The sequence below is a fragment of the Glycine max genome, chromosome 1 (genome assembly GCF_000004515.6).
Source record: "Glycine max cultivar Williams 82 chromosome 1, Glycine_max_v4.0, whole genome shotgun sequence".
Taxonomy (NCBI): Eukaryota; Viridiplantae; Streptophyta; class Magnoliopsida; order Fabales; family Fabaceae; genus Glycine; species Glycine max.
The window spans coordinates 33282368-33292036 of NC_016088.4; the positions used below are offsets into that span (position 1 = coordinate 33282368).

General features: G+C 33.2%; 2 protein-coding genes across 4 annotated transcripts; one reads left to right on the plus strand and one right to left on the minus strand.

Annotated features, from left to right (window-relative positions):
* The first annotated feature begins 2404 nt into the window (after window positions 1–2404).
* On the plus strand, window positions 2405–4602 carry LOC102669590 (uncharacterized). The gene is made up of 6 exons (XM_006573241.4): window positions 2405–2592; window positions 2801–2998; window positions 3112–3240; window positions 3400–3537; window positions 3630–3898; window positions 4341–4602. Exons 1-6 carry the CDS (start codon window positions 2521–2523, stop codon window positions 4363–4365), a joined length of 831 nt encoding a protein of 276 aa, XP_006573304.1. The 5' UTR covers window positions 2405–2520; the 3' UTR covers window positions 4366–4602.
* A 601-nt stretch (window positions 4603–5203) lies between these two features.
* On the minus strand, window positions 5204–8737 carry LOC100795058 (probable serine/threonine-protein kinase PBL10). Of its 3 annotated transcripts, none has more exons than XM_006573242.4 (7): window positions 8641–8737; window positions 8287–8348; window positions 7401–7723; window positions 6963–7098; window positions 6526–6668; window positions 6309–6432; window positions 5204–5857 (listed from the first exon to the last, which is right to left on the minus strand). In XM_006573242.4, the coding sequence occupies exons 2-7, from the start codon at window positions 8336–8338 to the stop codon at window positions 5394–5396; spliced, it is 1242 nt and encodes a 413-aa protein (XP_006573305.1). In that variant the 5' UTR covers window positions 8339–8348; window positions 8641–8737; the 3' UTR covers window positions 5204–5393. The 3 variants fall into 3 exon arrangements, with proteins under 3 accessions (XP_006573305.1, XP_025983900.1, XP_014629845.1); XM_026128115.2 differs by having other exon boundaries at window positions 8287–8373; window positions 8641–8723; XM_014774359.3 differs by having other exon boundaries at window positions 6281–6432; window positions 8287–8715.
* Window positions 8738–9669: the final 932 nt, after the last annotated feature.

Here is a 9669-nt window from a genome sequence, read left to right on the forward strand (position 1 = left end):
AATGTTAGAAGAATATTTCTTGGTTTGATCATTGAGTTAGTCATATCACAAATAATAATCTTCTCATCCTTAGTCAATCGACCAGCATATGAATGTCCAACTAATGACTTAGCCAATGCATGATTATGACTCTCACGTATTAACTTCACCATTCATCCTTCACCTCCCACCATTGGTTTCACTCGAAGCTTAAAGGAACGCCCACTTTGTCTACTGCTAGTAATTGTTCATACTAAATCTTTCTTCGTGACCCTATATTTTTCACTCATTTCACAACCAATTAAAACAAATGAGGTCCTTCCTCTGATTCCAATATCTATGTCTAACCTCATAATCACCGCCAAAAAACCAATATCATACGCAATAAATCAAGCCCAATGTAAAACATCATCACGTGTAGCAAACACCTATAAAGGGATAATACATGTTTAGTCTTCAAGGCACATTCATTTATTTACTTTAACAAAAAAAATCATATTAATACCTGAGAAATATTGAAAGCATAATAACAATCAACATGTTGATGCACATCAAGTTCCTCTCCATTTTCTTCATTCACACTAGGTTCCTCTTCATTCATATCAACTTTTTTAGACATTATGTTGTCATACATTCACTAATCTTCGTCCATCTTAATAAAACATTGAAAAAAATTCAATGACAAACAAACGACCCCTAACGACATCATACATATACTATCATACAATTTTTTAATTTTTTTTTTTTACTATATTTAATAATATAATACATTAAAATTGATAACCATATATATTAAAATTTAGACTTGCATGAACTAATATATGTCACAATATAATTACTTTTTTACTTCCATAAAGTTGTTAACTTAATAATATTTACACAAATATTATAAATGTTTAAATACTCATCCAGTACTAGCTATAAAAAAAATATCAACTCTTTTAGGGACTTACCTTTTAGTCTTTGCTACAAAAAAAGATATATACATAAATAATCACCTACAAATTAGTTATAAATATCAACTCTTTTAGGGACTTACCTTTTAGTCTTTGCGATAAATTACATACAAATGTGTTGTTAATATTTTTGTAGTTAATTGTAACTCATAAAATTATAAGGACTAAAAAAATTTAAAATAAAACGACTAAAATAAAAAAAGTCTAAATTATTTTAAAATAAATACCACTTTCAAATTATAAAAACTAAAAGGTATAAATTATGAAACTATGTGTATTTAAAAATATTTTAAATAATAAAACTAATCATATTAAAAAAAACAATAAAATAAATCTTAAAAGAAAGGTTCTTATGGATTCACAATCCATATGTTTCTTACGGATATTGGCAATCTGTATGGTTCTTGTCAATCCATAAGAAACATATGGATTGTCAATCCATAACAATCACACGGATTATTAATCCATAAGTTTTATACGGATTGTAAATCCGTATAAAACTAGATCAAAGTTGCAAAAGAAAATCAACTAACATCTATCGTTAATAGCCACACCAACCATCACCACAACTACCACTTGCCAACGAACTACCGTAACCAATGCGCCTCAACCAAAACAGACACAATAACGAACGATCACCTCTCACAAGAATAAATGCAAAGAATAAAACAACAGAATGAATGGTCCGTGAAGAAGGAAAAGAAGAAGAAGTTAGCAAGGGGTATTTTCAGAATTTCAAAAAATTCCTGGGTGCACAAAGTAATTCTCTTCTTCTATACTAAACGCCCACAATATAACAAGTGGGCTTTGGAATATACTTAGCCCAATGGACTTCTTCATTCGGCAAGCTTAGATAGACTATCAGATATAGTTACGGAAAATTATTTTTTCGGTTACCAACAGTAATTAAAAAAAAAAGGTCCCTCTATTAATTTATTTAATTCAATTAAATTCCTCTTTTAATAAAAAGTTAAATTTGATCTTTATCTTGCAAAACTTTTCAATGCGGCTCTTTCCGCCATATTGCCAAGAATGACGTTAACGTTGTATATACATGACACAAACAACTTAGCACCACATTGATAAGTTTGGTTAGCCATCCTAATGGCACGACACCGACAGAAAGGACCACATTGAAGAGTTCATGAAAAATAAGAGATGAAATTGAACTTTTCATTAAAAGTGAAATCAAATTGCATTAAAAAAAGTAGAGGAAACAAATTAGTAAGTTAGCCAAATAAAAACTATTCTTATAGATATGAAAACTTGAACTTGAAGGGAAAAATTATGAATATTATAATACGCATCATGCATTGCCATTGTTCATCCACAGTACTTGAAAATTGACCAACTTGGCGTGGGGTGCAAGGGAGTTGACTTTTTTGGGTACAGCAAGAGAGTTGACCTGTGGTCTATATTTAACAATAAGAAACTTTGAGCCCATTTGTACTTCAATAAGAAACGAGACAACCTTCGAAGCTTATTTATACTTTCTTACCAAAATGGAACTGTACAGTAAAGGGAAGAAGCCCATTTGATGCATAATACACAATAATCTAGTAGTCAAAGAAGTGTAACACGCAATATGGAATCAAAGGACAATGTTGAAGATAACGATCAATTTCAGATATCTGAGAAGATGATAAGAGAAGAAGCGGTAAATGTTCCAAGATTAATATGATCAATAATTTTCTGTGTGTTGAATTTTACATTAAGGCATCTTACAACTGGTAAAACCGAGCAAGATTTTAATTGTTTCATATGTTGATAAACTATAAAGATTAATAGTTTCTATGAAATTAAGCCACAATGTTTGAGTTCGGGAGGTGTCAAAAATCTTATTTTATTGAAGCTCCTTTTAACAGTTAGCATGGATAAATATGCTTCGAAGGTTGTCTCGTTTGCAGCACTATTATCTTTATAGACACAATGATAGTACTGTGAGGCAAAAGGATATACTGAATCATTTGCGTCAGGCACTAGACAATATCTCTTTTGCAAATAAACCACATAAGGGGAGAGCTATCAGGTCATGTACAACAGAAGAAGAGCTTGATTGCAAGGTAAGAGCAGAACCCAAATTAATAATAGTCTATTTGGTCAGTTCCTTTGAGAATTTTTCTGAATTTTTTTACCATTTTTTTTTTCCTTGTATTGCTGTGTCCGGACACTTCAGAAGTTGAATTATATGATGCTACATGGAAGAAGAAACTTGGCTGAGGAAAAGCAGCTATTTAGAAATAAAAATATGTGCCACAAGACAGATGATGCTTCAAGTTCATCTCTTCAAGAGATCATGAAAAATGTAAATTAAGAATTTTGATCCGCTTGTTTTATTTTGTGCTATTATTTTAAGCTTCTATTATATATCTTATACAATAGTATTATTGTTAAATCATTAACCATTACTTGTTCATTTACTGTTTTTTTGGGATATTATGAATTATATACATGATGACTCCAGGTACAGATGAAATATAGTTACTACAATCGTCTCTATAAACAGAACAATTGTCATAAACTCCTTAAAGAAATCAAACATTTTGAAGTGACAAGGAAAAAGTCGGCACAATTAAAACAAAGCATCAGAAATCAAGAGAAGGTAAAATATTAAATACATATGTTGGTTGAAAAACATTTCTTGTTAATCTTTTAAGGACTAATTAATCTCACTGATATCTTTGTTTTTTTTAGATTATGAATGATGAGTTAATCGAGATGGGGAAGAAAAGGCATGCACTTGAGACCAAAATCAAACATGTTGATAGAGAAATAGATCTCATATATGAAGAATTGAAGCCCTTTCACAAGGACTATAAAGAGGCAAATTGCCAAAAGGATGCATCTCTTTTTATGCTTCAGATGAAAAGAAGAGAATACAGGGTCCTCAAATGTAGCAACTTGGAATATGATTTCATTCGCTTTCATGATATCTATTTGGAGAAGCCTTTATCACAAGAGAGGTCAGTGTATCTTCATTTCTTTATGGTTTAATGAATATAAAATGGGAGAAGAATTTTCTGTCTACCAACAAGAAACTCTGTATGTTGTAACATATTTTTGAAATATCATATTCATACAATAAAATTATAAAACTTGTACAAAACTCTTTTTTTCTCTCTATAACTCTTCATCACATCATTCATCTTATTCCAAATTTCTCTCTTTGCATTAAAGAAGAAACTGGAAAGAACCAAATTAAAAGAATTGCTCAGCATTCTGCGTAATTCTTAATTTCATTTTATACTTATTTACCTATAAAGACAAAAATGCATAAGCAATATGCACATGTAGAACATAAAGATTTCAATATCATAAAGATCTGACAAACAAGTTTAGATTAATTGGTGGTCTCTAAAATACATAATTAATCTGTTTTATGTGTTTCCTATTTCTATTTTCCAGGAGAAGGCGTAACAAACAAACTTAACACATTCGTTCTTTCATAGAACTGAAGTGAAGCCATTGTATACTAAACTGAAGAATGTATTCAAGACTTAGCCAAAGTGCTTGTATTGATATTTTGTAACCAAAAAGAAGTGCTTGTATTGATGCTAAGAAAAAATAAAAACCTTCCATGGTCATTGGCAAGGCAAAAGAAATTTGCATTGTTTCCCTTATTTCAGAAAAGAAAAAATATCCTCAATACATATTAGCTGTGACAAATGCCAACTGCTTTGAATCTTCACCTCAGAAAATCAAATTTTGGTTTATAACCATAATAAGAATAATGTTTGAACTCCAAATTAAGAACGATGTAACTCCGAATTCTAACGCTACCATGGGTTCTGTCAACTGGGTTACAAGTTTTAGATAAAAGATACAATACAAGCCAGAAGTTCAATTGGTTGAGACATAGTGCCCGTTAAAAGTTTGATGGAATTGATCTTTGAATTGTTGAATATGATTGGGATATGTATCTAAATTAATCTGAACTATATATTTGCATTATTGAAACAATGAAACATGTATTTTTCATTAAAAAAGTATGAGAATTAATATTTTTCTAATTTCAAGGACAGTTCAACTTGTCATACTGATCTTTCAACGTAACAGAAAACCATGTAGACCATCGGCAATTTTGCATAACCTAGCCGATGACTAGAAATTCACCCCTTTCAAGAGATTGAGATTCCAAAATGAATTTTGCCTATCCCAACAAAGTCTTCCCCGTTGCAGTTAGAAATTTCACTCTAACAACATGTTTAAAAAACCATTGCGATGAACTTTGTTGGTCCCTCGTTGCACTTTTATACAGGATTCAAGAGTAACAAAAACCTTAAGGATCCAGATTAGATGGCACTATGTTAACAATCAGGATTACAATGACAAAATTTAGGCCAAAATATAAGAAAAAAAAATGAAACTATACATTGCTTAATAAGTATGGTTCATACCAAACCTAAGAACTGCTAGCAGTTCCATAACTCTTCTCACCTCATCACAAAACTCCTTCACTTAAGAATAAAGGAGAGAAGCAGAGGGCCTAGGATAATTAAACTTTTTAGCAGCATCTATACTTCCTTTGCTGGTAGACGCAGGGAGTCCATTGGGGTGGCCAAGGCCAGAGCCACTAACTCTACACTTTTTATGATCACCATTTTTCACCTTATCATTTGATTCGCGTAGCTGCTCCAATGCTTTCACCACCTCATCCATATTTGGCCTGTATTTGGGCTCTACAGAAAGACATTGAAAAGCAAGGGTGGCTGCCCTTTGAGCTTGGGTAAGGGAATACTGTCCTTCAAGACGACTATCCATCACACGAAAAACTCTGCGTTTGTTAGAAAGGTAAGGCTTTGCCCATTCAACTAGGCATTGCTCTCCAGATGGTCGGTTCTTGTCTATGGCTCGTCTTCCTGATAACATTTCCAAAAGAACTACTCCAAAACTATAGACATCACTCTTGGCAGTGAGGTGACCTGGTAAAAATGGAGAAAGAATTGGTTAGTCATAAAATTTTCTATGGATCAACCCCTTGTTTGTATATTATGCTAAAAATTTAGTGTGACTTAGATTTAGTTGTTTCACAAATCTATAAATAAAGATTGAAACAGAATAGTGTTTTGCAGAAAGTGTATAGGATATTATATATTACATCCTATGAAAAGTGGTGCCAGCAAAACTAACTGGTATTCTGCAAAAGCTTGGAGAAAGTAATGCAGCTTAATGGTACTATTATTGTACATGTAAGAGTATTTGAAACCATTCCTATGCAATGATGTCTAAAGAGTCCTAGACAAAGAAAATGACCTGGAATTGATTTATATATAGTCCATCAACAAAAACAGTATATTTTGATATGGAAAACTGTTGCATGGAAAGCCAAAAGGCAAGTCAGGAACCTGATTTGACAAACACCAGATATTGTACCTGTTGCTAGATACTCTGGTGCTGCATATCCATGGGTTCCCATGACCCTAGTAGAAACATGGCTTTTATCACCAGTTGGTCCATCTCTGGCCAGCCCAAAATCAGAAAGTTTGGCATTATAGTTCTGCAAAACATAAGTCAATCAAGCAGCTTAGTGAGTGCATGCTAAATCGTATATTCAACCATATGAAGATATGGCCAAGTTTCCAATACTTACAGTATCAAGAAGGATATTGGAAGTCTTAAAGTCACGGTATATGACTTTAGTTTCTGTGCTATGGAGAAAAGCAAGACCCCTTGCAGCCCCAAGGGATATTTTCAATCTCAAAGTCCAAGAAAGCTGCTGAAAATGAGATCCTCCTGCATCAATGATGAGTTCATTCAACATTAGTATAGGAACTTCGGAGGAACAAGAGAATATTACAATCTTTGAAGGAGGACTAGCACTACTTGTACAAAGCCTAAGCCTAAGGAAAGAAATCAGGAAATATAATGAAATTAGCAAACAACTCCTAAGATAGTTTCACAATTACACAATTAATTGACTCAACAATATATTGAGATATTCTATATTCTAAGATACCCTAAATGTTCTCTATCAGGAAGGAACAATAAGCGGAAATATAGTATTCGTATAAATTAGATGGTACTGACTTCTGAACAGATGATTCTCCACACTGCCTTTGGGCATATACTCATAAACTAGAAGCCGGTGCTGATCCTCTAAGCAGTAGCCTATCAACTTCACAAGATTAGGATTTTGCAGTTGGCCAAGATAGTTGATTTCAGCCTGCAAATTACAATATAAAACAAGAAGAATATTAACCACTAAGCTATAAGTTATGGACATCTGCTGAACTTTAGCATCCTAATCTAGTCATCCAAAAGGTAATCTTTTTAACTTGCATCATTAAGACAGTAATGCCAATTAAATCAAAGTTAACAAATAAAGAGTTTAACAGAAATCCCTGAAACAGGATCAGGCATACTAATTGAATAAGTAACCAAAAAAGCATGGAGCTGCCTACAATCTTGTTAATATACATCAAATGAGGAAACTGAATGAGTGTACAGAAAATAATTGATACTTACCAACCATTCCTTGTGACCCTGGAAACTGTCTTGGTTAAGTTTCTTCACGGCAATAACCATGCCTGTTCCGGGTCTGGTAACAGCAAGCGAATGTTCATCAATCCAGCCCTTGAAAACTGAACCAAATCCACCCTCTCCTAGGACACTATCTGGGCAGAAATTTTTTGTGGCCATTTTTAGCTCATTGTAGCTGTAGCTTTTTAAATTGGAAAATTGTAAGATCTCTCCCTCGCTCCGAGGGGTCATGGGTATGGAAGCTGATGAGTTCCTGCTACTTGACTGGATGTCATGGCCATCTCTGCTAACACTTCTAGAAGTGAACCCTGCATACATACCAAGACAAGTTCACAAAAATTTAATCACCGTAGTGCCTTACAACAAACAAAATAATCAAGGTCATCATCACTCATTATCAAATTTACAAGGAATCCAACTAAAGCCACAAATTATCCCTATTGTGCTAACTATATTTTCTCTCAAATTCAAATTTCACTTTTTTCCACCAGGAATCACCTCAGTGAAAATCCAACATCAGAAGGGGCTTCTCAAAGGGGATTAAAAAAATTGAAAATATACACTAAGGCCCAAAATCTAGAATTTAGGCATTTAATGAACCTCCAAGACCAAACTCAACTATGAAGAAACACAGATCACACCATAAGATAAGGCTTACCATCCTTAAATAGCATGGATCTCAAAGATGTCAGGGACTAGCATACATGTCTAGGCAGCACAAATCTTCATATAGTTATCAAATTTAAGTTTTGTGATAACGAACCCAATATTCACTCCAACTCCAAAAATTAAATCATGACAAGTAATTTAGCTCATTCAGATATTAGGAGTAAACAAAATTATGTAACATGCAAATCAAGAAGTGACTTACCTGTATTGGAAGGACTCACGGCCTTAATCCTACTGCTCCAACAAGCACCCATCAACAAAAATCTGCTCAATACTTTTCGGGTTATATCTTTCAGATGCAACCGAACAAGCAAGCAAACAAACAAACTCAAAAAATGTAAAGAATAAGCCAAAGTTTGCAACCCCAAATGCAAAAGCAAAAGCAAATATCCAAACAGGAGAAAGATAACATCGCACTAGGCTTTTTGGCTGATGCTAGTGAATGAACACTGAGTAGCTGAGATTTAAGAAACTTTTCAACTTAAAATGATTATGGTTAGGAATAGACGAATCATAAAGTAAAAAGTACAAGGAAAAAAAGTGGAACTTCGTTCACTTTGTTAATGGAGCCACTTGACTATTCAGACGATTAGTTGGTTGACTTTTCTTTTTCCATCTACTTTGTCTTGTTGTTCTAACACCCTAAAGCAAACGAACATGAGAATTTATTAGCTAATTTATTCCTCTCACAAAGAAAAATGACGGGGTAGGTAAAAATTAAATGCGGATATCAAACTTCTCTTCTGATTTTATTAATCAGTGACAGGTTCACTGACATGTTTGAACTTTCATTATTGAAGCCAACCCCAGTGATAATCCATTTCTTCTTAATCGTTTGATTGATATCATGCATGCTATGTTCTACGATCATGGTTTTTCATGTTACCAACTTGTCACGCATAGGATTCATTTGGTAGGGTTCATCAATTTGACCATGCGGCCTAATGTTTAGTACAACTTTTCAGTCATGTGGGTACGTAATATTTCTTTCTTATTAAAATGGTAAAACTGAGAGATACCTCAATACTATTGCAAGGGCGCCAATGGTGTATTAAAACTAACAGCAGATACTCATCTATAGATTACTGCATGCACCGTCTCATATCACAAACAATTTCAAGAAATTTAGAACTTGATGCATAGTTTGTACCGAATTCTTAGTCGCTCATCATGTAAGTATACTTCTTAGAGTGTGTTTGTTTTAACATAGGGAGGTTGAATTAATGACACTAGAGAAATGGTTTGAAGTGAACATACATTGAAATGTGTGATAATTGTAAAATAAATACACACTTAGATGGTTAAATTGGTTCTTAAGACAACTCAAAGCTGCATATAAAGTTAACTTTAAATAGAAAAATTGAAAATTGGGACATAGTCACATAGATGACTCTGAATCTGGGCAAATATTTCTGTAATTAGATATTAATGTAGTTGACTACAGCTGGTCATAACGGATCGTACGACGAAGCAAATAGTCATATGGATGATGCAAAATTAAGGTGAATTGAAAGGGTATTAGAGGAAATTACCTTTTGTAACATAGTATTCTATTCAATTCCGAAGTTACTTCATCAAATGTTAC

What these genes read in the sequence shown, in the direction of transcription:
- LOC102669590 (XM_006573241.4), top strand. Translation starts at nt 2,521, where the DNA reads ATGGAATCAAAGGACAATGTTGAAGATAACGATCAATTTCAGATATCT. An exon ending in AGATGATAAGAGAAGAAGCG is followed by an intron (nt 2,593 to 2,800) that starts GTAAATGTTCCA and finishes TCCTTTTAACAG; the next exon opens with TTAGCATGGATAAATATGCT. An exon ending in AAGAAGAGCTTGATTGCAAG is followed by an intron (nt 2,999 to 3,111) that starts GTAAGAGCAGAA and finishes CGGACACTTCAG; the next exon opens with AAGTTGAATTATATGATGCT.
- LOC100795058 (XM_006573242.4), bottom strand. Translation starts at nt 8,338, where the DNA reads ATGGGTGCTTGTTGGAGCAGTAGGATTAAGGCCGTGAGTCCTTCCAAT. An exon ending in AGGGTCACAAGGAATGGTTG is followed by an intron (nt 7,099 to 7,400) that starts GTAAGTATCAAT and finishes TGTAATTTGCAG; the next exon opens with GCTGAAATCAACTATCTTGG. An exon ending in GGAGAATCATCTGTTCAGAA is followed by an intron (nt 6,669 to 6,962) that starts GTCAGTACCATC and finishes TCATTGATGCAG; the next exon opens with GAGGATCTCATTTTCAGCAG.